This window comes from Crocuta crocuta, unplaced genomic scaffold (genome assembly GCF_008692635.1).
Source record: "Crocuta crocuta isolate KB4526 unplaced genomic scaffold, BGI_CrCroc_1.0 scaffold70, whole genome shotgun sequence".
Lineage (NCBI taxonomy): Eukaryota > Metazoa > Chordata > Mammalia > Carnivora > Hyaenidae > Crocuta > Crocuta crocuta.
The window spans coordinates 9,366,411-9,394,306 of record NW_027528417.1 but is presented as its reverse complement, the minus strand read 5'-3'; the positions used below and the strand labels follow the sequence as shown (position 1 = coordinate 9,394,306).

Here is a 27,896-nt window from a genome sequence, read left to right as displayed (position 1 = left end):
TGCCGAGGCTGTAAGTCGTGAGACAGAACCATACCTGTCAGCATGCCTTCGTCTACCACACAGCTGCCATCAATCAGGATGGCATCACATGGCATTTGTACTTTGTTCCCCGTCAAAATTAAAAGATCTCCGGGTACCAGGAAGCGCGATTCCAGCTCTCGGACTCCACCTGAAAGTGTGAGATGGTACAGTCGAGTCAGATTTTTTTTTCTTACAAAAACATAGTCCAACATTTAGCTTAATTGGAAATCAATGAAAAAGCAACGTGGATGGAATGGGAGGGTGTTATGCTCAGTGAAATAAGTCAGGCAGAGAAAGACAGATACCATGTTTTCACTCATAGGTGGAATCTGAGAAACTGAACAGAAGACCGTGAGGGNGGTGGGGGGTGGGGGGGCAGGGGAGGAGGTGGAATGGGTGGTGGGCACTGAGAAGGGCATTGTTGGGAGGAGCACTGGGTGTTGTATGTAAGTGATGAATCGCAGGAATCTACTCCCAAAGCCAAGAGCACACGGTATACACTGTATGTCAGCCAACTGGAAAATAAATTATTTTTTTAAAAAAGGAAACTATTCCTCAATCCTGATTCAAAATCTGGGAACAATAAGAAAAAAAAGTAATAAATTGCATAAAATAAAAACCGAGAAAAAACCTAAAGGCAAATTTAGAAAACGTGTTTGAAATTTACATTTCATTATATTACATTACGAAAGATATATAAAGGAGGTCCTGAAAAAAGAGATGTATAGCAAATGACTACAGCAAAATTGCTAGAGATGTTCACAGATAGTTCACACACACACACACACACACACACACACACACAATGCAAGTGGCATGTTAAACATTTGAAGATCTCATTCTTACTCATAATTTGAAAAAGGAAAATTCCTTCCCTCCTACCTATCTTCCTTCCTTTCTTCCTGTCTGCTTTCTTTTACTTTTTTCCTTCCTAACTCAATCCCAAAGCTAGAGGGGTTAAATAAAATAGGCATCCTTGCAGAACGTCGGGTTGGGTGAGGATGTGGGTGGCAACCTGCTGCAGGTTTTGGAGCTAAAGCAGAATGGACAGGTGTTTACATGGCCTGGCGAAGGGTGTCAGAGCTCAGGGAAGGAGAGAAGGGCCGCCTTGGTGACAGTGGCCTGGTGTGCGATATTGGAATCCAACCAAGGTGAAAAAAGATGTCTACATGGAAGTGGGGGAGAACATCGGCAATGATGGATGACGGGTTCCACTTAGCAGGGACTGATAGAATAAGTAGATACAATGAGGCGAATGAGAGCCAGGTTTCTCATGAAGAAAGCAACTTAAAAATATAGATGGAAATAAATCTAGAATGAACTCTGTGGTATTGGGTTAGAATTAGAGACAACCGGGATGCCTGGGTGGCTCAGTCAGTTAAGCGTCCAACTTCGGCTCATGTCATGTTCTCACGGTTCATGGGTTCGAGCCCCGCATCGGGCTCTGTGCTGACAGCTCAGAGCCTAGAGCCTGTTTCGGATTCTGTGTCTCCCTCTCTCTCTGACCCTCCCCTGTTCACACTGTCTCTCTCTCTCTCAAAAATAAAATAAAACAAACAAACAAAAAAAAAACAACAACAAAAAAGAATTAGAGACAACAATGTAAACTGGTGGTTTTCAATAGATAAATAGATAGGGAAATAATAGCGATGTGTAAATGTACATGTATGTAAGAATACATACATACATAATAAGTTTGCTTATCATTTGATATACATATATGCACTAATTCTGTTCTCTGAGAGGACCTGGATGCAGTGAAACCCCAATAATAACATGCATACCTAGTACCCAAATTTTGGTTTCTAAATTCTATTCCTTCCCCCAGAAAGAATCAGTGTTCCTTAAGAAAATGGTTGATTATAAGTCTGGGCCAATAAAAGTATAAGCCAGAACATTTTGTTGCTCAAGGCAAGATGGAGACAGAAAAAACGTCAAAGCCAATTTAACAGGCTTTCACTGCCTAAATGTGTAACAATTTGAGTATCACAGTAAATAAAGATAAATGAACAATAACCCATCAAACAAAATAGGAATTCATGAATCCATATGATATAAGCAAATGGATAAATAAATGAGGAGAGAAGATAGCTTTTTTCTTACAGTAAAATTACAATTAATGTAGGAGAAAAGATAAAATTAGAAAATCACCGTTTGGCAACCATCAAAGTAATAATTTAGCCAAGAAATACCAATGGATACTACAACTAGTGGGTAAATTTAATGAGGATGGATTATTTATATAGTCTCAAAGTATCTCCCAACAAAATATTTATTACTTACAATAAAAGAGTAAGTAAGTAAAAATAAATAAAAGAGTAAATTTACAATGGAGAAATCTGGCCAATACTATTTAATTAAGTAATCCAAATTAACATCACCAGTGATAGAACAAATTTAAATTATGTAGCACTTGAGAGGAAGCAATTGAGGACATAGCATCACTTCTGTGACATTCCAGCCAAAAATGCATAACCTGAATTTCACTATTAGGCCATCAGACAAATCCAGATGGAGAGACTTTCTACAAAATAACCAGAGTGAAAGGAGTCCAGGTCATGAAAGTCAAGGGAAGATTGAAAATTAAAGAGACGTGTCAAACAACATCGTTGTGTGATTCCCGAATCCCTTCCTATGAAGAATACTATTAAAACCACTGGGAAAACTTGAATGGGGGCTGAGCATCAGCTGCTGTTAATATATCAATATTAACTTCCTGATATTAATGGCGACACTGTTTTTTATGTAGGAGAATGTCCTTATCTATGAGAAACACACACTAAAATACGTAGGCGTATGGAGCCTTAGTTCGGCAACTTACTCTCGAATTGCTCAGGGAGAAAGTTATTTGAACTATTCTGGCAATTTTTCTGTAAGTTTCAAGTTATTCCCTTAAACAAGAAAACAATAAATAAATACGCATAACAGTGCCCATCTACCTAATTAGAAAAATCTAAAAGGTTGCCAGCATAGTCTGTTGACAAGGCCATGGGGAAACAGGCATTCTCACAATTACGGGTGCAAACGCAAGCTGGTGCTATCTCCATGGAAAGAAATTTGGCAATATCTATCTAGCAAAATATACACACACATCTATCCTTTAGCTCAGCAATTTTACTTCTCGAAATCTACGGCAAAGATAAACTGGTGGAAATATGAAAAGACATATGCATAAACAAGCCTTTTTACTTTAGCACTATCTGAAATTGTAAAAAAACTTAAAAAACTAAAAACTAAAAAAAACTAAAAAACAACAGCAACAACAAAACAACCTTCAATAGAGAATTGATTGAATAAATGTACAAGAGTACTATAAAGCTGAAATACACAAGACCTATTTCTATATCCCTCTATGAAAGAGTCTCCATGAAACATAGTTAAGTATATAAATACACCTGAAATTAATATAACATTCTATGTCAACGATACTTCAATTAAAGTAGAGCATGTAAAGCATATACACCAGGAAACATAAGCTAAATGTGTATGGTATGTCCTTGTCATCTAAACAGCAGTATAAATATATATAATATTCCATACATATACTATACAGATCTGGATATTATATATAACTTTTGTTTTAAATGTAAGAATTAATTAAAAGCAAACAAAAATGATTCTTATAGAGAGAGTACACAAGGTAGAAAAAGGAGAGATAGGAGCCAGACTCCCGAATGTCTTCTCTTAATGGATTTAACTTTGAATCATGTAGATATTTTATATAATCATAACATATACTTTAATTTATAATTTATACATTTTATAAATAATTGTATTAAGTTTATAACTTTTTATTTTATATAATATATATTTATGTATAATATCTACTAAAGTAATACAAAAATAAATTTGAAGAGCTAACACTAAAAATCTAAGCCAAAATGAATGAGATGAACCTATCAGTTTGTCGACATAACCAGACAGAGAAGAATCATTTTGAATAACTCTGAAGCATATTTTTTTAAAAAAATGTATAATTTGTATATTTCAGATGGTATATCATAAGAAGAATTCCAACAAAATATGAAATTGGTTTTAGGAATTACATTCCTGCAGGGTATTTTGGTTTGCTATTCTGATATTACTGTGTATAAGGGACAGAACAAATTAGTAATTTGTTGCAGTCATTGAGAATCAGGACATTTGACATAGAGAAAGGAGAGATAAAAGTACAATCAACAAAGTTAAGTAAAAAGTCCATAGTTCTGAACTTGAATTAGAAATGCCAGTATGAACTCATAATGTATCATATCTTTAAGAAATCATTTCCTGGGCACCTGGGTGGCTCAGTTGGTTAAGCGTCCGACTTCGGCTCAGGTCATGATCTCACAGTCCATGGGTTCGAGCCCCACATCAGGCTCTGTGCTGACAGCTCAGAGCCTGGAGCCTGCTTCAGATTCTGTGTATCCCTCTCTCTCTCTCTCTGCTCCTCCCTTATTCGTACTCTGTTTCTCTCTCTCTCTCAAAAATGACTAAACATTAAAAAAAAAAATTATTTCCTTTATCTCTCTCCTGAGAAGGCCTAGCAACAGTGACTTACACCACAGAAAGGAGCATTCCTCGTGCTCTGGATGAGGTCTCTAACTACCATACCTAAGAGCTCTTTGGAAAAATGGATGTGTCCAGGTTTGGAGCAGGATTGTTCCAGATGAGCTTGGAATATCACGTCATCTCAGAAAGCAATGAAATTTTCAAAGACTACTGAGGTCATGGCAAAAGAATTCAGAAGCCAACCTGGGGAGGCACTCCATGACCAAAGATGTGACAATCTGAGCACAGTAAGAATAAAAATTGCCAGGGATGGAAATGTACCAACAATGTTTAACATTATACACCCATAATGATACCAAAAAAAAAATTCTTTGGATAATGCTAGAGGATCAATCCATTATTCTGAAAGCTGGTACATAAAAGAAAATGATCAAATATTAATTCTGTATTTCTTAAACAAACTGAACCTCGGGGTAATAAAATAGTTGAGGAGGGTGTTTTTCTTTACAGAAATATTCCACTTAGTATGTGAAGATGGTATGATAGAAGTAGAAATTTGAAACTCCGAATGAAATAGTAATCTAGATCATAAGCATTTATGTCTGCTAATATCACAAAAAGAAGATAATCAGATACTATGTACCTCCCGTTAGAAGTTCACAATATCAGATTGCCTGGGTGGCTCAGTTAGTTAAGGGTCTGACTCTACATTTCAACTCAGGTCATGATTTCACCATCCTGAGATTGATCTCCACATCGGGCTCTGCCTTGACAGTGCAGAGCCTGCTTGAGATTCTCTCTCTCTCTCCTTTTCTCTCTCTGTCCTTCCCCTGCTCACGCACTTTCTCTCTCTCTCTCTCTCTCTCAGTCTTTCTCTCTTTCTCAAAATAAATAAATAAATAAATAAACTTAAAAAAAAGAAGTTCACAATATCAACTATGAAGTATTCTTGCCAAAACCTCAAGCCTTGGATCTAACTACTAATTTACAAGAATTGCAAGCAATAGAAAATCATGTTAAGGGGCGCCCGGGTGGCTTAGTCAGTTAGGTGTCCGACTTTCGCTTAGGTCATGATCTCACGGTTCGTGGGTTCCAGCCCTGTGTCAGGCTCTGTGCTGACTGCCAGCTCAGAGCCTGGAGCCTGTTTCAGTCTGTGACTCCCTCTCTCTCTCTGACCCTCCCCTGTTCATGCTCTCTCTCTCTCTCCTAGAAATAAATAAAACATTTAAAAAAAGAAAAAAGAAAAAAAAGAAAATCATGTTAAATAACTTTATGAATATGCAATCAACATAACCCAAACTGTAAAACCCACAGGATGAACCACTTGCTATCTTTAACAAGAAACATTTTGCAAGGAAAATGTAAGATATGGAGGAGGGAGTGTGTAGAGTTAAAATAAACTTGAGACTAGGGGTCCCTGGGTGGCATAGTCAGTTAAGCATCCAACTCTGGATTTTGGTTTAGGTCATGATCTCACAGTTTGTGAGATCAAGCCCCCCATCGGGCTCCATGCTGACAGTGTGGAGCCTACTGGGAATTCTCTCTCTGTCCCTCCATTCTTCTCTCTTTCTCAAAAACAAATAAGCATTTAAAAAATTATTATAAAAAATAAACTAGAGACTTATTAATGAATTGCAGTATGTGGACTTTATTTAGATCCTGATTTGAAAATATATATACATGTAAAACATACATTTGTGATTCATGTAAGAAAATTTGAACACTTCTATAAAATTGATTTTTTTAATTATGGAGATATTTTACTTTTTTTAGATAAAGAAATGTATAATTCTTCAAAAAAATTTTTAAATGTTTTTTATTTTTAAGAGAGAGAGAAACAGAGCATGAATGGAGGAGGAGAAGAGAGAGGGAGACACAGAATCTGAAGCAGGCTTCAGGCTCTGAGCTATCAGTAAGAGCCTGATGTAGGGCTCAAACCCACGGACTGTGAGATCATGACCTGAGCCAAGTTGGATGCTTAACTGACTTGGCCACCCAGGTGTCCGTAGATAAATAACTGTAAAAGCAATTTTTATATTTTGCATATGTACGGAATTTTTTCAAATGAAAACATATGATATTTGGAATCGTTACAAAATAATCTAGAGTCAAGGAGGCAGTAAGACAGTTGAAAAAAAGGATGCAATGAGTTGATAACCATTGAATCTGAGTGATAGCTATATGGGTGTTATTATTGTATTTTCTCCATTATTGTATGTATGCAAAATGTTTCATCATAAAAAGCTAAGCAAGAAAATGACCAGGATATTTTTAAAAGGTGAAGATTCACTTTCAGCAAAGATGTAGTAAAAAAGAACAGATTTATCTTCCCACCTGAAACAACCAAACCCATACAAAATATGTGAAACAATGGTTTGGGGCACTGAAAATAAGCAACAAAAGACAGGAAACAAGTGAAGGTGCCTTATAATTGCTTAGCTTATTGCCTTTAGAGAGTTCCCAGGCCACTGTGCAGGGAGGAGGAAACCAGACAAAATCCAGAGGTCTCTCTGAGTTCAGAATACAGACATGAGAGTGTATAGAGATGAATCATCACATACATTTGAGGAAACTACTGGCAAATGAACAATTGTATAGTTACCTTTAAAAATATCATTCACAAGAGCATCAAAATCATGGAATATTTAGGAATACATCTCAGAGAGAATGTGTAAGACCCATACACCAAAAACTGTGAAATACTGCTGAGCGAAATCAAAGACCAAATTAACCAAAATTTAAAAAATGGAGAGACATACTATGTTCATAGATCAGAAGACCCAAATCTATTAATATGTCAATTTTTCAGAAATTGATCTACAGATTTAACACAATCCCAATAAAAATTTCATCATGTTTTTCTTTTTGTTAGAAATTGACAGGTTGATTCTAACAGTCATATGAAAATGCAAAGGGCCCAATGTCATCAAAGCAACTCTGAAAAAGAAGAACAAAGTTAGAAGACTACATCCTGTTACTTCAAGATTATAAAGCTATGTTGTGGCATTGGTATAAAGACAGGTAGATAGAGTAGTAGAATAGAATGGGAAGTCTAGAAACAGGTCCACCTGTGTGTGAGCAACTGACTTTTGGCCAAGATGCAAAGGCAACTCAGTAGAGGAAGGATAGTTTTTTCAACAAATGATATTGGAACATTGGAATGTCTATTTGCAGAAAAAAAAAAAGAACTTCAATTAAAAAAAAAAAACCCTCAAAATATAATATAAAGCTAAATGTGAGACCTACAACAAACATTCTAGAATCCAATGTAGTTTTTGTTTCTTTCTTTGTTTTTTGCTTTAAATCTCTGAGGGAGACTAAAAACCAGCCTTGGCTTTCAAGAAATTAGGAGACTTTACCTGTCTCTCATGAATTTAACATTACCTGATACTACTGACCACAGAAATCAAGAGTTCCCAACAATATTCAATTATCAAGTAGAAGAGTTATAAACAAAATAAGACCCAAACAGATTTTTAAAATCCAAGTGAATTTCAAGAACATTTTTCTCATCTCCCAACACGTCTCCCCAATTGTATCATTCTGTTGTCTCTTCCTCAATGTACATCAAAGACCTCAGCTCAAGTTTTTTTTGCAATCATTAACAGACAAGAAAGAATCCCAAATATTTCATGGTTTTAGATCCTGGCTTAAAAGGGTCCCAGAATGACTGTGAAGAAGAAAACCTTCACAGTGGGCAGAACTTTACTTATTACATTAATTTTTCTATTGTGTCTGAAAGGAAAAATAACTAGAAGACCAGATCTATTCTAATTTGCAGTAGGAAGAAAAGGATTGTCCTGAAAGATTACAAGTATATTTGTCCATTAGAAGCTTCATTAATGATATCTAGTCTGGAGGAGGCCTTTTATACCTGGAGAAAAACAAAAACAAAACAAAACCAAGACACTCACGGATATCAGCTAGCCACCAAGGACTTCACCAATAGTCTCATAAAAAGAATATAGCGGCGGTGTTGTGGATTATTTGTGAGTTCAGAAACATGGTCTTCCACTCATCAAAGCTAATTTGGTTACAAACCCAGCCAAGCACCCAATTTCCCAGCAGCAACTCCAAACTCTTAGCCACTGTAAGTAAATAAAGCTAAGCAAACAGCTTGGTTTTTGCTACCAATTGTTAAAACCCAAACATGACACTTAATCTGAATGTGGCTTTTTTCTCTCTCATGCAGGACATTTCCTTTTTGTAAAGAACCCTATTTCCTGCAGGTCTGAGATAAAGTGTGAGAGGGGGCATCTCTCTGTCTTCTCTGTAACATTATGCGCCTGGGATCCAAATCCTCTCTGCTTGGGCTACAAATTTTGTAGCTTTTTGTTTGCTCATTTGTGTGATAGAAAAATAGGTATTGTAGTTGTGAATTATAGCCCTCTCTTCTCCTGAGAACCAGATATGTTCATAAGGTTTGGATAAAGAAACACTAGAGTTATAGCCACTAGGTTATATTCATAGTTACTATTCCATTTTGAAAACTATGAATCATTTTGGGATGAAATGAACTATTCACTCCTTTATGAAAATCTCCTACTTGTACTCCCCAACTTCTTACGCAACACAGTTGTTAAATATTGTTAAATCTGTTCAATCTACCCTAGCCTTTAACAAATTTCCCAAATGAGTAGGATTTCCAAGGAAGGCAATCCTTCATTTTGTGAAGGATTTCTCATTCTATAAAGAAAATAACCAATATTTCCCATTGTATTGTTATAAAAATGTGTTTTCAAATCTCAAAAAAAAATCTCACATCAATTTAGTAAGTAGATATTCATTAAGAACTTATGTATTAAGCACTTATTTACATTAGGGAACCACAGAAAAACTTGATAACCTTGGATTAGACAAAGATTTCTCAGATATGATACAAAGAGCATGATTCAAAAAGGAAAATTTTATAAACTAGACTTTAACAAAAGTAGAAATATCCACCCTTTGGGAGACACTGTAAAGAGAATGAAAAGCCAAGTCCTCAAGTGAGAAAAGGATATTTGCAAATCATCTTTGTGATAAAAGATTTGTATTCAGAATGTAGAAAGAACTCTCAAAAGTCAATAAAAATCAATCTAGGGGCACCTGGGTGGCTCAGTCGGTTAAGCGTACAACACTCGGTTTTGGCTCAGGTCATGACCTCATGGTTTCGCGGGTTTGAGCCCGGCATCAGGCTCTGCACTGACATTGCAGAACGTGCTTGGGATTCTCTCTCTCTCTCTCTCTCTCTGCTCCTCTCCTGCTCATGCTGCCTCTGTCTCTCTCAAAATAAATAAACTTAAAAAATTTTTTAATAAATAAAAATAAAAGTCAATCTAGTGGCACAAAATCTTAACTTCACCAAAGAAGATATATATGTAGAAAATAAACACTTGAAAAGGCAGTCAGTGCCATTAGTCGTTGGGGAAATGCAGATTTAAATTACAGTGAGATACTATTACACACATGCTGAAAAATGGCTAAAATTAAAAAGACTGAGCATACCAAGTGTGGACAAGAATAGGGAGCAACTGCAATCCTCATACACCACTGGCAAGAACGTAAAATGGTACAAACAGTTTCTAAAACAATTTCGCAGTTTCTTAAAAAGTTAAACATTTACCTGCCATATGACCCAGCCATTCCACAATTGGTGTTTTCTTTTTTTAATGTTTATTTATTTTTGAGAGACAGAGAGAGACAGAGCATGAGCGAGGGAGGGGCAGACAGACAGGGAGACACAGACTCCGGAGCAGGCTCCAGGCTCTGATCTGTCAGCACAGAGCCCGATGGGGGACTCAGACTCACAAACTGCAAGGTCATGACCTGAGCTGAAGTAGGACACTCAGCCCACTGAGCAGCCCAGGTGCCCCTGTATAAAATTCTAAACATGCAAAGCAGTTGCCTGAGGCTGGGGATGGGTAGGGAGAGGTTGAAAGGGATGATTATAAACAGACAGGAGGCGACTTTTGGGGGTAGTGGGTAGTCATTACCTTTATTGAGGTGATAGTTACACAGATGTACATAAGTCGAAATCTATCAAATTGTACACTCTAAATGTATTCAGTTTATTGTATGTCAATTTTACTTCAGTAAAGTTCTTTTTAAGGTGAAAATGTCTCAAGTCCCTCATTCCTTTAAGTAAAAGTACCAGAAAAAAAGCCCGCATATGAAGAGGAAAGTAGTAGAAACAATCAGTTTAAAACAAGTTTAAATCCTGTTTTGATTCCTTGTGCACAACACATTGATCTAAAATAATCAGACTTACCTTTTCTCCCACATACGGCGACTGTAATGCTATTATGTGACTCAACTAGACGGTGGAGCTTTACAGATTGCTGAAAAAGAAGAAAGGAAAATGGGAAAAAAGGCTTCTCTATTGGAGGGTAAGTCCCAGGTATTAATTCAGTAAAGTGCTAGTCTCTTTAAAGACAGAGCACGGACTTGTTCCCAGATGAATGCACTGGCTAAAAATGAAAGACTAAGTAGCCCATTAGTCACCTGAAAAGTCATCCAACTTGCTGTGCTGTTCACCAGCAGTAAGAAGCATGTGTTCTTTGATAGAAAGAAGTTTCCCAGCACACTCTGTTCACTCAAAGTAGTTTTTGATGACCATACATTTGTGTTTAGTTCTTTTAGTAGAGAACATCAAGAACTTTAATCATTCAAGATATATGTTCATACCTAAATAGCTTTGAGAAGTGTTATTTCAGTTTTGAGTTATCCCACATCAGTGTTCTTAATCTATAACTTTGTAAGAGTTTTAGTGGTGCCTACTATTTCCTCTTAGTATATGTTGTTTTCATATATGAAATACACAGGACTTTGAGAGTCAATCAATAAGAGGATATAAAGCAAATATACAATAAAATTACATTTGATTTCACATTTATTAAGAAACTCTTGTGTAAAAGAGGAGGGCCTGGGTGGCTCATTCGGTTAAGCGGCCAACTTCAGCTCGGGTCATGGTCTCGCAGTTCGTAGGTTTGAGACCTGCGTTGGGCTCTGTGCTGACAGCTCAGAGCCTGGAGCCTGCTTCAGATTCTGTGTCTCCCGCTCTCTTTGTCCCAGCCCCACCCATGCTCTATCTCTCTCTCTTTCAAAAGTGAATAAACATTAAAAAAAAGAAAAGAAAAGAAAAGTAACTACTATATATAAAAGACCTATATGGTTCTAGGGGTTAAAAATCCTTTTTTTTTTTTAATTTTTTTTTTAAATTTTTTAATGTTTTTTTTATTTATTTCTAGGAGAGNGAGCAGGGGAGGGTCAGAGAGAGAGGGAGACACAGAATCTGAAGCAGGTTCCAGGCTCTGAGGTGTCAGCGCAGAGCCCGATGCGGGGCTCGAACCCACGAACCGCAAGATCATGACCTGAGCCGAAGTTGGATGCTTAACTGACTGAGCCACCCAGGCGCCCCACTAGGGGTTAAAACTCCTAATCATTTAGTGTATTCACTTTTTTTTGGTTCTGATTTTGCCATTTATGATACCCCCTAAACCTCCTAGCATAAATCATTTATAAATCTGATTAATATGTCCTAAGAATGATTAATAGAGTAATACAAGGTGAAAGAGTGTTCTGCTATTAACTTATGCTTTTATTCATTTTTGCATTCACTCAACATTTATTAAACAAACTTTCTGTGCTAGGGACTATGCTAAGAGGTACGGATAGAATGGTCCAAAAAAAAAAAAAGACATAGTTCTTACTAGCAAGGAATTTACAACCCACTGGGAGAAATATATTTAATCAAATAACCACAAACATAAATGTATCATTACAATCAATAATAAGAAAAAAAATGTGCCTTTGGAGCATATACAGCCAATAGAAGCAACAACAGAAAGCTTTCCTAAGTAAGTGACTTTGAATCAAATAGGTTGTTGAATTTATAAGCCTCAACCCCAAAAGAAATACTTGGACTGGAAATATACATAAATTTGAAAGTCATTTTAGAATTCATTAGTATATACAGCTATCAGAATAATGAAGACTCAATATACTCACATGAAAAGGCCATCAAGCCATATATTATGAATAAAAATAAAGCAAGATAGGAAATTATATAATGATGCTACCTTTTCCATAAGAAAGAAAGAAAAAAACAAAGTACATCTATTTGCATTTCCTTGATTTGCCTAAAAACTTTTTTGGAAGAAAACACAAGGAACTAACAAATGTGATTGTACAAGTGGAAGGGAAGAGAAAGATAGAACATACATTGTGTATGAGGTAGAGTATACACTGTATAATTTGCATATTGTTTTGCTTTCGAGACACTGCCTCCCCCACAAAAGGCCAGGGAGAGGAAGATAAACCATAAAAAGTGATTGAAAATGAGCAACTAGAGAGGATGGAGAGTGTTGTCCCTGAAGTCGAAGGGAAAGAGCACTTCAAAAAGAAGCAATGGGCCAGTTAGCTATCAAATGCAACTGAGAGGTTTAGGAAAGCCCGCAGGGTGGAAAAAAAAAAAAAAAGTGTCCACTGTGGGAGGGGAACCATGAAATCATCAAACAAAAGACCAACAGTCCAATAAAAATTAATGAAGGACACGAATACAGTTCACAGTGAAAGAAAATACAAATAGCTGAGGACATGAGCTAGTGCTCAACTTGGAATGCAAAACATGCTGTTTAAGTTATGTGATTCTATTTTCACTTATATTGGCAAAGATAAGGGAAGCCAACACTCATCTACTGTTGGGAGGAGTGTAAATTAGTATTACTTGTTTAAGATGCATTTTGACAATGTCTATGAAAATAATATACCTAGTTTATAATTAAGTAATTTCACGTATAAAAATTGTATGCCTCCATATCAATATATATAAGCACACACATATGAACTTTTATATCAATATTTATATGTAATATAAATTACATATACTTATAATTTATATATATTTATAAACACATATATATGTGGAAGTGTGAAAAGATACACATGCGAGAATTGTCATTGTTTTAATAGCAAAAGACTAGAAGCAATCTAAGTATCCATCAACATTAAGACTGGTTTAAAAAATTAGGGTATATCTAGAGAACATATTTGTGCAGACATGAAAAGATATTAGGATAGATTAAGTGAAAAATGCAAGTGCACACAGTGTACATAGTGTATTTCCGCTTGTGTGAAACAAATTAGTGCATATGTGTTTAATACTGCTCAAGGTTATAAAACATCTGATCCCAGTAGATGTCTTTGCAGAGGGAACCTGGACACTGCGAGATCCAAAGTGGGAGGGATATTTACTTTTTATTTGTGTTCTATTTGAACTTTTAAAAAATCATGTCCATATATTACTCCTATTAAGAAAAAAATAACTAGTTTAAGAAAAGAATTTTTTTAGTTTTCATTTTAAAAAGTTTATTTACTTATTTTGAGAGAGAGGGAGAATGTGATCAGGGGAAGGGCAGAGAGAGAGAGAGGGAGAGAGAGAACCTCAAGCAGGCTCCACGCCCAGCGCAAAGTCCAACATGGGGCTCAGTCCCATCATGAACCAAGCTGAAATCAAGAGTCAGATGCCCAACTGACTGAGCCACCCCAGGTGCCCCTAAAAAAGGAATTATAACCACCAATGGCCTTAACATTATAGTGGTGACCTTAACAAGAGTTCTCCAATGGAGTCACAAGAGAGGAAATCAGGTCAATACAGTGAGAAGAGACCAGGAGATGAATAAGTGATGAGAGCATGCATAAAGAAGTTTTGCTGTAAAAGGAAGAAGACAGGTAGAGTAGTAGCTAAAGGCAGAAGCAGGGTCAAAAGAAATGATTGTTTCCTCACTGGAGCACATTTACATGCTAACCGAAAGGCCCTTAGGGGAGGGAGTGAGGAGGTCATTCAATGACCACACAACACCCTGAGCGGGTGGGAGAGAATGCTATGGCAAGCACAGGCGGAGGGCCCTTTGTCTTCTATCATGGGAGGGAGGTGGAAACAGGGTCATTTGACAGTTGGAGAGTACGGAGTTGAGCAAATTCCTGTCTCCTAGCTTCTATTTTCTTTGTGGAACAAGTGGTGAGATTATCTGCTGAATTAGAGGAGAAGTAGAATATGAGATGAATGTGAGATCTCTATCATGGAGAGATAGTTGGGTTGAATTCTTAATTTTGAGACTGGGAGAGTACATTCACCAGGGACATACAGAAAGCTTGCCCAAATGAGGATGGAGTACATGGACTTAGAGTGCGATCAACCAATCTGTTTTACATGACTTTTTCCCAACAGCACCTAGATCCCCTGGTGTGGGTAAAAAGAAAGCCAAGAGTTGGACTCAGGCTTTGGCAAATAAGTACCGACCAACCGGAGAGGGCAAAGAGTCATTATTAAAGAGACACTTCCACCTTCCACCCTCTTCAAGATCCCAAAGTATTCTCTGTACATATCTTTTCACTTCTTCACCATTCATAGAGATTTGTAAATTCCTCTGACTGATCAGCCTGAGTAAACTTAAGAGAGGAGAAAAAATAACTTGGAAGGTTAGGAATCGGGATGTAATGGAAGGAAAAGGACTAACACTTTTCAATACCAATATTTGTGCTAGATATTTACCAACTTGGTCTCGTTTATTGCGGAGTGGGCAATGGCGATTTCCTGAGTCTTCTTTCTAACAACATTTCAATGGAGTTCCTACTGGCCCCTTTCAGTGGCCACAAGATGGATGGCAAAAAAAAAACTCACCTCTCTGAGATCATATACCGTCAAAGCTATGGACATGACGGACATGATTATGATGGCAAGAGCATATTCCTTATAGTCTTCACTAAACCACAAGCAGACACTGAAGAGTTGAAATATGTAAAATGGGTTTAAAACCTGTTGGCAGACACAAAAAAGGAAGACAAGGAGGGTATTTAGTCTTTACACTGAGCTATGCATTGACTTATTCTCGTTCGCTTTCCTAAGCATCTCTGTGACATCAAACACCTCACACAATATTCTCATTCTTATTGTATTTATTCAGCAATTGTCATGTGCCAGACACAGTGCATAGCAAGTTTACCTGAATTTTCTCATTTAATTTCCATAATTACCTTATTACCCAGAAGCTATTACTTATCTCCATTTCAAAGATGGAGAAGCTGAGCCTCAGATCTTAAGATCTGAGCAGTGAGATTCTTGAGAAACTTGCTGAAGGTCACCCAGCTGCAACAATCACAGAATAGGGCTTGAACCCTGGAGCACTTACTTTTAATCACTGCTGCACCTTATCATTTACAAAGTAGTGTCTCATGGGTCCTCATGATGACCATCACAAGGGTGTAGGGTGTGGATGTTATCAGGTCCAGTTCATATGTACTGGCCTTCAGAAGGGTGAGGTATTAGTTCAGGTTTACAGAGTTAAAATGCTCTGGAGTCTGTTGTTCCTCCCGAGGAAACACTATCTGCCATCTTCAAAGCCATCAAAGTAACTTAGATTTATGGATAACTTGAAGACTACATTTGCTCATAAGTAGAGAGCCATGCTGAAACTGGGAAACTGTCCATGAACATCTAGAACACTGTAGAAGAAGGGAGAGTCTAGCGCAAACAAGACATTTTGCACCCTTATTTAAATGCGTTCTAGTTGATTTCCATCTGTCTACGATGGGAACGGTAATCTTTGCCTCTGGTGAGGAAAGGAGCACACAGAAACATTTCCTATCAGCTTCTTTTGCTTCCTTTCTTACTAGAAATATTGAGAAAATACCTTTAGTTTTCTAAGTTTTTTTTAGAAGCAAGTGGGAGTAGAAGTGGAGTTCAGAAAAAGACCCCGAGTACAGTGGTATGGTTATAGTTTCATAATAATCACTGCAAAATGAAAAATTAGCTCAGTGGTAGACTCAAAGAGGAAAAATTCAACTTCTAAAATGATGGTCAACTCCTTTTTTTTCCTCCCACACAAACACTGAGATCAAGAGAACTAATAAGGCCAAGCTAATGTTTTTCTTCCTATAATTTTAGATGCTGAGGAAATTGTATATGTTGCCCATAAGAAATGTCTTGAGTTTTTAAATTTTTATTGTAGTTTCACAAAGTTGAGAAGGGCTAAGAAACAGAGGATTAAAAAGGAAAGAAAGAGAAGAAAATAGGTTCATCCAATTATTAAAGGATAAGTAGACACATCGTCGGATCTTATGCCTTGCCAGGCAACGTGTGCAAAAGATGATCTCCCAGAAAAAGAGTAGGAAAGAGATATGAAGAAACTATACTTTGTATTTTAAAATATCACAAATTACAGTTACTTATTAGCAAGTAGCATTCCTGATTGTTTGACTAGAACTAAACTTCTTTATTTCTATTCGGCACCAAGAGTAAGTCCTGATTACCTCTTTGATGAGTAGTTTCCAAATTGGTGTGATTTCAACATCGATAGTATTAGGCCCGCATATTAACCTCCTACCGGGAGAGATCATAGATCAGTCAGTTGCAAATAATAAAAATGAACCTCATTTTTCACTCATTCAAAAAAAAAAGGCCTATTCACTTTCTTATAGTCAAGGTAAGCCTCCCTTGCTGCATAATATCCCCATCTTTCTCGAAATAACTGAGGAAGGGAGGGTGGAGGATCCCAAGGGCAAAAGCAAGAAACATGATCCTGTTGCATCTACTGAATTAGATTCTTCCTGAGGTCTAAATATTTTCCTCATGGCAACTTGGGTATTTAATATTAGTCATTGCCTTGTTCAAGTAGTTTCCAGATTGGCACTCTCTCACCTCTGTCCCCAACTATGGCTCTGTGGATGTGGGATGGAGGGATCATTATAGGAAAATAGTTTTACTAGTAAGAGGTACTGGACCTACCTTCCTACTCCTGTTTAGTTCTGGGAAGCTGCAGAATTCGTTTTGATGTGAGCAAAAAGATGTTGGGATCTCAAAGACAGCTCTGTACACAAAGTTATACAGCCCTTTAACTGAAAAGCTAGAGATGTGTTTCTTTGATTATGCAGAGTAATGACCCTTTATGAGTTATTTTGCTGTTGGGAACACTGATCACTCCCTCTGTGCCTTCTATACAGACATTCAGATCAAGTAGCTTGGCCAAATGTATTAGAGCAGTGCCCCCTAAGCTTTGGTGTCCATACAGATGACTCCATGGTCTTGTTAATATGAAGATTCTGATTCAAAGGGATGATGTGTGGTCTAAGATTCTGCATTTCTAACCAGCTTCTAGGCGAAGCCGATGCTACATGGCTCTAGGTCCCTTCGAAGTACTGGAAAATGGCGTGCAGAGGAATGTGAGAATCAGAGAAACTTAGAACCAGCAAGGCATTTACAAAGCCCTCCTCCCCTTTTTAACAACTAGGGAGCCAAAGCCCGAAATGAAAAGTTCCTTGCTCAAAACCACACAGTGAATTACTGATAGGCTCTTGACTTCAGCACTTTGCTCTTCCTCAGCCTGATTCCTCTGCCCAGGGACAGCTTTGGAACCATGGAGCTGCAGGTCTTGCATAATAGTTTCTGCTGCTCTACAATTATTATTCAATGATGTGATCTTGCTATAAAATATATTTCCTGATTACAAGCAAAATTGGCTCAACCCCATTATTATAACCTTGAGGAGCTCTGTGTAGAGTAGGAAGAGAACTAAACCTGTACTCAGAGTGTGAGACTCAGCTCTTTTTCTATCACCTCCCATCCATGTGACTTTGTTCAGGCCATCAAACCTCTGTGAGCCTCAGATTTCTCATGTGTTACATTGGAATGATGAGGACATTCATTCTACCTCCCCCACAATGCTGCTCCGATGAAGTGAGGGAAGGTATGTGCATGCATTTAATTTAACAATACTGAATAGACCATTACAAAGCTTCCTGATATTGACCAGCTAAGATAATGATATGCTAGGCTCTCTATTGGTCTAATGGCAACGATCCTTTTGAGCTGATGTAGAAAACAGTAGGCATCGTACCGAATCTCTTGCTCTTCTCTTGTTAGACCTGATCCGAATTTGAGATGTATCTTGGCAGAACTGAGCCAGTCTTCCAAAGAACTGAAAGAATAATAATGAGAAAGACCTATTTAGAAATAATATTTTTGCAATAAGTCTCTCTCTTTTGGATGAAAGTGCTGAAACCACTTACCCAATTTTCTGGAACTGTCCTTCTAGGTTGTTCCAAACATATCTTATTTTCTGCACTTTTATACATCTCACCTGCAAAAGAAAAGTACTAAGAAAGTCTCTAGTTTTGGGGTCAGTAAATACACAGCAGTTCGGTGGCTAAAGAAACACCTGCGGAAGAAGGCAAAAATAGAGCTCTAATATAATTTTTAAAGATTATCCTTTCCTAACTTACTGCAACTTTCCCTGCTACACAACTGGCATTCTTAGAAGTTTTCATTCAGTCGATGTGTATCACACGTGGGCTTACTATACAGGTAAGTATATGAGTAAAACTCCATCTCTGCATTCCACTAGGTTATTGATAACCTAACAAAGGAAGAAAATATGTTACAAAAGTGAAAACTATACCAGACAGTCAAATATATACATGTCAAAGAAATAAAAATATAATCATGTAAAATGTATAGTATCGAAATACTGTAGAAATATAGAGAGGGCAGATGACCGAAGGCATCGTGGCGGTGATGGCATCCAAGCTGCCCCTTGAAGGACTGAAAGACTTTTGCTCAGATGAGAAGGAAAGAGGTCATGTCAAAGAGATTTTGCACAAGTCAGTTGTGAGGAGGGGCAAATGAGTGGGTCTACTTGACTGCAGACTGGAGAATGAGGTTGGAAAGATAAATAAAGATGAGAGTGTCAAGTCTCAAATGCTAGGGTGAAGTATCTAGGACTTTGTCTGTGGACAATGGACTTTCAGAGAAAACTACGGAAGAGACAGTGAAAAGGATTAGGCTAGCAGCAGTTTCTAGAAGAGTCGGGAGGTTATTGCAAGAAAATGTATTCCAGGACATGAGCGTCTGATGTCAGCAGTGAAAAGGAAAGGTAAGGTTAATGCTTATGGCAATGATGCCCTCCTGTTTCTGATTCTTGAAGCAACTTTATATGTGAATCTGAATTTCCATTAGCTGGTGGCCTGAGCACGAGGAGATACAATGCCATATTGTTATGGAACAATGGTTATAACCTCATTTTGCCCGTTGGAATTAACTGGAAGCTTTAAAAAAAGTACTAACGCCAGGGTCTCACCCCCAAGAGATTCTGACTTCACTTGTCTGGGGTGCAACCTGGGCATAAATATTTTTAAATTTCCGCAGAGAGTTCTACTGTGCAGCCAAAGTTGAGAAACCGTGTGTTCCTTTTATTTTATTTTTTTAATGTTTATTTATTTTTGAGAGAGAGGCAGACTGCAAGCAGGGGGAGGGGCAGAGGGAGAGGGAGACAGAATTGGAAGCAGGCTCCAGGCTCTGAGCTGTCAGCACAGAGCCCAAGGCAGGGCTTGAACCCACAAACTGTGAGATCATGACCTGAGCCAAAGTCAGTCGCTTAACCAACTGAGCCACCCAGCTGTCCCCTACAGTGTCTTCCTTTTATAGTTACTCTGATAATTGTGTCCTTGAGAAACTCAAGTAAATTTCTCTGCACCTTAGCTTCCCCATGAATAAATTGAGGCAATTGAGCAGATTATCTCTAATTTCCAGTGTGCTCTTCTGGGTATGGTCTATTCCTAAGAAGAGTGCATCAGTATAATCATTAGATAAATTCTAGAACTGAGAAGAGTGTACAGCTGAACCCTAATAAGTGTTCAATACATGTGTATTGGTAAATAAGTGAATGAATGCTTTGTACAACCACAGGACAACTAGAAATAGAGGTAAAATCCCTAAGCTCCAAGCCTGGAATACATCAAATCAATCTTGATCCTATTCAATAAATATATGTATGTGTACACGAACGTGCACGTGCATGCACACGCACGCACATATTCATAGTTACTCAATAAGAGCATTGAATACTGTATATTTTATTTTACAGAATGGATATATTTCAACGAGATTGGTTGCAAAGTAACTTAAAAAAATAAATCCTATTTTCCAATGGATTTTCAGTCTAAACTTGGAGTGCACTGCCATTGGGAGCAATTGTTCTTTCACAAGCTGCAAGCTGGAGACAGGAAACAGTGTCTGAAGGAGACTTGCTGTCACGGTCCGCCTCGCAACCTCACGTTTCCTGTCTCACACCTGCCTGTTTTGTTCAGTCCCTGCAACTTTGCAAACAGAGCTGGACTGTAGTCACAGCTTGTTGAGTACATGGGGGCTTTTCACACATCCTCTTTAGTCTTTTTCATCATCCTCTGGTAGACAGATATTATTTTCACCTTCATTTCAGCCCTGAAGTTCACATTAAGTCTTTTGCCCAAGATGGCCCCTATCAAGCAGGAGTCAAATTTGAACTCAAGCCCAACTGGCTCCAAAGTCCAGTCTCTCAAAGGATAGAATGTTCAAACTAGTCTCAGAAGAAGGTCTGAAAAATCCCATAGCTGCCAGGATTCAAGCTGCATCAAGTGCAGGGTGCCTCCTTTGTTCATTCTATAGGTTCACAAATCTGGGTTAGAACATTTTCAAAGGACACACTGTAGGAGAATGCGAGGCCCCTGCTCAATCAGAGAACCTAAAACCAGAGGATGTGACAGCACAGACTGAGATTGTGAAGCTTAGAAAACATAACAGACACAAAACATCAGCAGATGAAGGCAGTCGTAACGAGGAATAAAGAGGTTCCTGGTAAGTTTTACCTTGGGCCAGAAAATAGAAGACTCCATTATCTCCTGATAATTTCTTTTTTTTTTTCTTCAAAAAAAAAGTTTATTTATTTATTTTGAGGAAGAGAGAGAGCACGTGCATGAGTGAGGAAGGCAAAGAGAGAGAGAGAGAGGGAAGGAGAGAATCGCAAGCACGCTTTGTGCTGTCGGTGCAGAGCCGGACGTGGGGCTCGAANTTGAGGCCATTCCTCACAGAGTGAGAAGAACGACCCCATCAGAGACCTTTCAAACTATCTTAAAAATTCCCCTGCAGGAATCATCTGTGCCTGGAGTTTCTCTGCTTCCCTCATCACCTTCAGAGGCTCTGGACACTGGATAAGAGGATATTTGGCACAGTATTTGCATGGGATGGAGTTTATTTGCCCGCTTCCTAGGACTTCAGAACAGGAAACTGTAATGAGGACGTCAGGGGTGTGTGGTGGGGTGATTTTCAGCTTTCTGCTCCGAACCAGGACGCCTGCCCCTCCCCAGGCTTCCCGCGCCTCATTTCTTGTTGGAACGTGTTGTGAGAGCGTCCTGTTTAACAGGTTAAGCACTGGGTTTTAGTTTTGCACGCAATCCCATGATAATACTTAGGCTCCTCGTGGCCTGCCTTTATAAACCTGACCGAGCAGATCTCCAAACTCTCCCTGAATGGCCTGAATGGTTATCATTTGGTCTTGTTGCCCTTTTGGCCTTCGCCATCAGTATTGTCAAGGCTGAAGCCCACAGCTTCTCCTCCATGTTCAAGGAGAGTTTCTGTCCTTTATGAAAGTAGCACATCACAGTTCACAAATCACCTTAGTGTCCATCTTCTCATCTTAGGTGTACAACAGCCTGAGGAATAGGCGCAGAAAGGGTTATTGCTCTCATTTTAGAAATAAGAAGCTCCAGGCTCAGAGAGAAAGTAATTAGCCCAACCCTGTAAGCCACATGCTGGTAAATGAAGATACCATCCTGCTGCCAGACGTTTCCATTTCAAGACCTCCTCCCCTTCTTTACATTGTGTTTATTTGAGCATTTCTTCATCGTTTTGTCCATTTATTAAAGAAGATGGAGGTCAATAATCATGGGAGGGCAGGTCCCTAAGGTTGAATTGGGATGCCCACTTTTCCAGGTGAATGACCCCCTGACAGATCATGCAATCTGTTGGTTGGAGGTGTTTGACCTCTTTTGTTTTTGTCTGTTTGGGCAGTTAAGATGGCCGGGTGATAACAATTGACAATAGAGAAACTGCTCAGCAATCGAGTTTTATTAGTTTAAGAAACTGACCTTGAGCTCATAAAGCTAATCTAAACAACTGTCCACACACACATAAACTTCAGAGATAAACAGCCTGTCTTATAAAATCCATTTTTCATATGAATGTTAACCAGCCATAATCCAACTAGTACTAATTTAAAATGGAGAAGAGGCAGTAACCCAAACACATTTGAATGACAGAACTCAAAATGAGTTCATTCTGCAGACATCAGGAAGTCCCTGGAATGTTTCTGGGTGATCATCTTTACTATACAAGAAACCTTGTTTCATAGATTATCATACAGAGGGCTTGATTCTACTCAGAGCTAACGTGTACTAGGTATCTACTATGTACTTCCCACTATAATGATCTTTGTGGCCTTTAATTTATTGAATGCCGTCAATGAGTATTAGAGGTAGGCATTAACATCATCATCTTATACATGAGGAAACAGAAGTTTGAAAGAGTTTAGTAACAGAACCAAGCCTCTACAGTTTAGAAGGATAAAGCTGAGATTTGAACTCAGTTTTGTCCAGCTCCAAAGTACATGTTCCTTATAATGTTCTGTGTATACTGTCGAGGATTGGTGTGATGGAGGATCTGAACTTAACCTTATATCTTGGGGAGAGAATTCAATTTCCTCAGCATTAGCAGTTAGCATAAATGTACTAACCTTTAGGTCTGGCTTTCTGATGGCTTTATTTATGATGTCCTCCTCATCTGTGATGAGAGGCTGGTCAGGAGTGACACCAAACGTGCTGTTTAATGATGACAGGTAGATCCACATTACCTTTTTCCACGAGTAAGTGTGGAATTCATCCTGAGGAAATAGACACCAAAACCCCCATGAGGTAGCGAGAACTCATCAGGCTAAAATCCAACCCGAGACACATCACTTTCATATAATCCTGTAAGTTTATGGACTTAATAAACATTCTGCACAAAGTTGTATGCCCATGAGAGCTGGGAGATATAAAGCCTTGAAGGAAAAAGCCTGTGGTCATTTATTGAGGGATCTGGGTATGAATATGAGGCAATGGCATATATAGCAAAACTCGAGAGCAGGGAGGTAAATTCTCAGAAAAGNTTTTGCTATTACCTTCAAATCCCTGAGGCCACAGCCAGAGGCAAAACATCACAAACAAACAAGCACTCAAAAGGGTTTCTTGTAGGTCCCTGAGGTTGAGGACACCGGATCAATTAGACCATCCCAGGGATTCCAGGCTTACCTTCAATTCTACCTCTTCCAGGGGGAAGGAGGGGCTATCACTATACTCACTCCAAAAGATCCTAATTGTCCCTCTCTTGTGCTCCTAATCACTTTCTGTCTTGTATTCTCCCCGTTCTTCTAGACCATCTGGAAGGTAGGAACCCTGTTTTATTGTCCCTTATATCCCCATCCATGTGGTGAACTGTGACCTGCCCAGTGAGAATGAGTGGATGTTTGTCCACACCAGAATGTAGGGACTGAAGGTGCCCAGGGGTAACTGTCAAGGGTTAGCACTGGTAGGATCGGGGAGACACCTTCCCCCGCGTCCCTAACTGCAGCTGCTTCCTTCGCATTCACTGCTGACTTCATCAGAGAATAAAACTAGAGTGAGCAGCACTGGGTTACGTAACAGGTACCACAATGGTCCCCATAGAGACTGATGCCATAATAACTGTGGTTGTTATCTGAATGGGTAAATCCTACACATAAAATCCACTGGGATGCCTGATACACCTCAGGAGCTAGGAAGGACAGTGAGAGAAGTCAAGCCTGGGAAGCAATTTAATGCCTAAGGAATATAGGTCAGAGCTGAGACTTGTCTCCACCACACCCAGGCTTGCTGAGAAGGGTGTCCCAGCTGACACTGCAAAAGGACAGAGACGAGGAGATATGTTTGTTGTTTGCAGCTAATCTCTTACATTGATTCTCCTCCAGAGAAGCCCTTCTCCATGCCTTTGCTCCTTTGGCTTCCTTAGCCTAGAATACACATTCTCCTCTACTCTCTTTAAGCCTCCACATGGCTGGATTTGAACCTTCCTGTAGGACCCAGCTCGAACTTTATATATGAGAAATGCTCCAATTTCTCTTGGTGATCTTTCCCCTAAACTATAAGGGTACTTGAAATTCTTACCACATTCTACCTGATCGCATTCCTCTTTACCTGTCCACCTTATCACTCTTCTCGGACTGTGGGCAGGGACTGTGCTTGGTGGGTATCTGTGCTCAGCCAGACCTAACACAGCTTCTGAGAGACAGACAGAGACTGAGACAGAGAGAGACAGAGACATAGGGTGGAGGAGCAAGAGGGGGAAGCAAGGCAAAGGATGTGAGGAGGAAAGGGGGGTTAGATGAGAGAAGAGAAGGAAAGGAAAAAAGAAGGGAGGGGAGAGGAGAAGAAAGGGAGAGGAAAGAAACAATAGAAATTTGAAAGTTAATGCATTAATTCTAAAAACCAGTAAACTTGACTCTTACCCTCATTTAAAAAAAAAGATAATTAAGCCAAATTAAACCAGATTTGCATAGTTACCTTCAGAGCCTAAAAATGACTAACGATGGCTACATTTTTAGTGACTGAGCCACTGAACTTGGGCATGTTCTAAGGATAGGCAACAATTCCATAGAACACATCTTGACATTGACATAATTCACCATTATAGGGCTTTGCCTTTGACCACTTAGGATGTTTTTATGAGTGAGTTTCTTGTGAATGTCAAATAATAATAAAAATAGTTAATGTTTATTTAACATTTATGTTCCAGGTGCTCCATCAACGAGATTCAGATGAGGCCAGTCTGGTATAAGCAGCAAGAACCAGGACCTGAAGCCAGGTCTTCCCACTCTAAATCTTGGCTCCTTCCTCTTCGTTTCAACAAGTTGTCCATGGTTTCTGTGGCTTGTGAATGAAAATCACCTTGAATTCTATACCATATAACAAATAGCATCCAGTTTCTCACAATCTCTGCTCTCCTGGCAGCAGAGAATCTGATTCCTCACACCAAACTGTCACTCTTTGGCCCTGTGTGACAGCAAACAGACGTCTAGACTTATAATGCCTAAAAAGGGAACAGCAAAGTGGAACACTGGAACTCCCAAGCCCTCCGAGGCCTGTGCCAATCCGATGCACCAACTGTATGCCTTAGTCTAGGCAAGTATGAGACCGAAATTCACCTATAGGCCTTCATCTTATTATATAGCCTGTACCATAATTAAATCAAAGGTGTTTGGGTCTATGTGCCTTTAAGTTTATTTCTTACCCCTAAGCTCTGTAACCCATAATTCTATATAATGAAAAGTATAGTTCTATAGGTTAAGGAAAGATACTTTAATGAGACAATGATCTTTCTTAGAGTAAGGCAATGATATTGACTTTTATTTACTAGTATGTTAAAGACTCTGTAAAACCATTCATATTTTTTAAGAAATCTACCCAACTTTTTAAGGAAAAAGAGGGCAAAGAAATAGGGACACCTGGGTGGCTCAGTCAGTAAAGTTTCTGACTTCGGCTCAAGTCATGATCTCGCGGTCTGTGGGCTCGAACACCACATTGGGCTCTGTGCTGACAACTCAGAGCCTGGAGCCTGCTTTGGATTCTGTGTCTCTCTCTTCTCCTCCCCTGTTCATGCTCTATCTCTCTATCTCTCTCAAAAATAACTAAATATTAAAAAAAAAAAGAAATGGAGAGAAAAGCGTGTCAGTGTGAGGCGGTCACTCCAGGCAACACCATCAACTTCTCCTAGTTCTCAGTGTGGTATTATCCAAAAAGGAAAGAGCACAGGCTCCTTCCTGAGCCGATCTCAGCCCTGAATGATCTTGAAAATCATGGCAACTCTCTGAGCTAAATTTTCTGCCTCCGGCAAGTGGGGATGAGAATACCACATTTCATGGATGCTTGAAGGGTTAAACGCAATAATATATAATGCACCTGGTCCAAGGGCTGACCCTTAGCTGAGTGCAACAAATGCTCCTTGGCCTCTAGCTCTGGGCCTCCTTTTCTGCAGCACGTTGCTCTTGAGCTCTTTCTGTAAATGAGAACTCATTCTCCCTTGGAGGAAATGTGGAGAGTCTCTGAGAGTCTTCCAATTTATTTTTCCTTCTGAAACTGAAGTATTTTTTACCTGGAAATGGCTATTTCCACTTTACGCCTGTTTCCCAGCTCTCTCAAGTAAGTTAATGATCCTTAAGAGACTTAAGTGCCTCCCAGGAGCTACCACTTTAAATAAGTGCTTTGTAATGCAAATAATCCAAACCATTCGCCTGGCAAATCTAGACTTTTAACACCTCAAGTCTCAGAGAGCAGGCGTTACCTTCTCTTTCTCAAAAGAGAATTAACCTGCTGACTTCTGAGAGTAGAATTTAAAATAACTCAAGAGCACGTGTCAGAGAACTGAATGTAACAGAAGACCTCTGTGTGCCCTGGACAAAAAGACACAGGGGGGAAAACCTGGGAGGTTTTGATTTCCTGTGGCCTTGCCCTTTCTGAACTTGGCAATGCCAGGCGAACTCTTCCAGCACTAAGCGAGTGGCCTTGTTTGTCTTCTTACAACTCTTTGTTATAAGCATCTTCTCTGTGGGAAATTCAAAGTAGGGTACCGGCCACTTTAAGTTCATGACAACGCTGTGGCTCACCTTCTTGTGTAGGAGTTTGTGACACAAAATGTACCCCGGAGCTTGCCTGAAGAAGGAAAGTAACCAGTTGCAAAGTTCCAAAGAGATACCAGGACTCCGGTACTTCTCACTAGGAGGTGGATGGATACGGCGCAAGGCTAAAGAGCATGAACTTTCTTGCTAAGGCAAAGTACTTAGAGGATTTTGGATGGATGAAGTAATAATAACTTACATTTCTCAGGTTCTTTCTAAAACACTGTGCTGCCTTTACAGACCATGACTTTGGCAAAATACTATTCTTTCTATATTTAAGTGGTCTTTTTTTCTTTCCTTTCCCCTACTCTTGGCCAGACCCCCTGATGCTCTTGACACTCTGACCTCATATTCCCAAAGTTGCGTCACTGGAAAAAGTGGACATTGGCTAGAATGTGTCGGATTTAGTCATAAGATAGAGAAAGAAAGTTCTAAGCATTGAAAAAATCTCACACAAAATTATTGTCTCAGTACTCTTGGAATGTGTTGACAAAAAAAGGGGATGGGATGGTAGAGGGGTGGACAAAGCAGTGGGGTTATATGACAAAGCAAAGGCTATATCTATATCTATGTTGAAACCCTGAACAACTCAGCGTACATTTTTGGAAAGACTGAGTGCTTTGTTGGTTTTTTTAACGATCATTTTCTGAGGGAAGAAGGAGTAGTGAGTTAGCCGGCTCATTGTCTGAAACATCGGAGATGCAGTGTGGAGCAGGAAGTAACAAATAAAAAATTAAAATGGGTTTGAAAAAGTGTGTAGTAACCAGTGCCCATGAAAAGACTCCTTGCCAGGCCCAGATTTCGTCATGGCACCTTACGTGTGTTTCTCACTGATATCTCATGGAAATG

At 39.0% G+C, this 27,896-nt stretch overlaps 1 protein-coding gene across 1 annotated transcript in view; it reads right to left on the bottom strand.

Moving 5' to 3' along the window:
- The window catches only part of ATP13A4 (ATPase 13A4), a 121,937-nt gene that overhangs the window by 52,332 nt on the left and 41,709 nt on the right, over positions 1 to 27,896 (bottom strand). The window contains exons 3-9 of the mRNA XM_077754538.1: positions 23,094 to 23,240; positions 18,559 to 18,629; positions 18,387 to 18,467; positions 16,804 to 16,873; positions 15,176 to 15,310; positions 10,763 to 10,832; positions 35 to 169 (exon numbers count right to left, since the gene is read on the bottom strand). Of these exons, the coding sequence (XP_077610664.1) occupies positions 35 to 169; positions 10,763 to 10,832; positions 15,176 to 15,310; positions 16,804 to 16,873; positions 18,387 to 18,467; positions 18,559 to 18,629; positions 23,094 to 23,240 (709 nt within the window). The remainder of the gene's footprint in view (positions 1 to 34; positions 170 to 10,762; positions 10,833 to 15,175; positions 15,311 to 16,803; positions 16,874 to 18,386; positions 18,468 to 18,558; positions 18,630 to 23,093; positions 23,241 to 27,896) is intronic.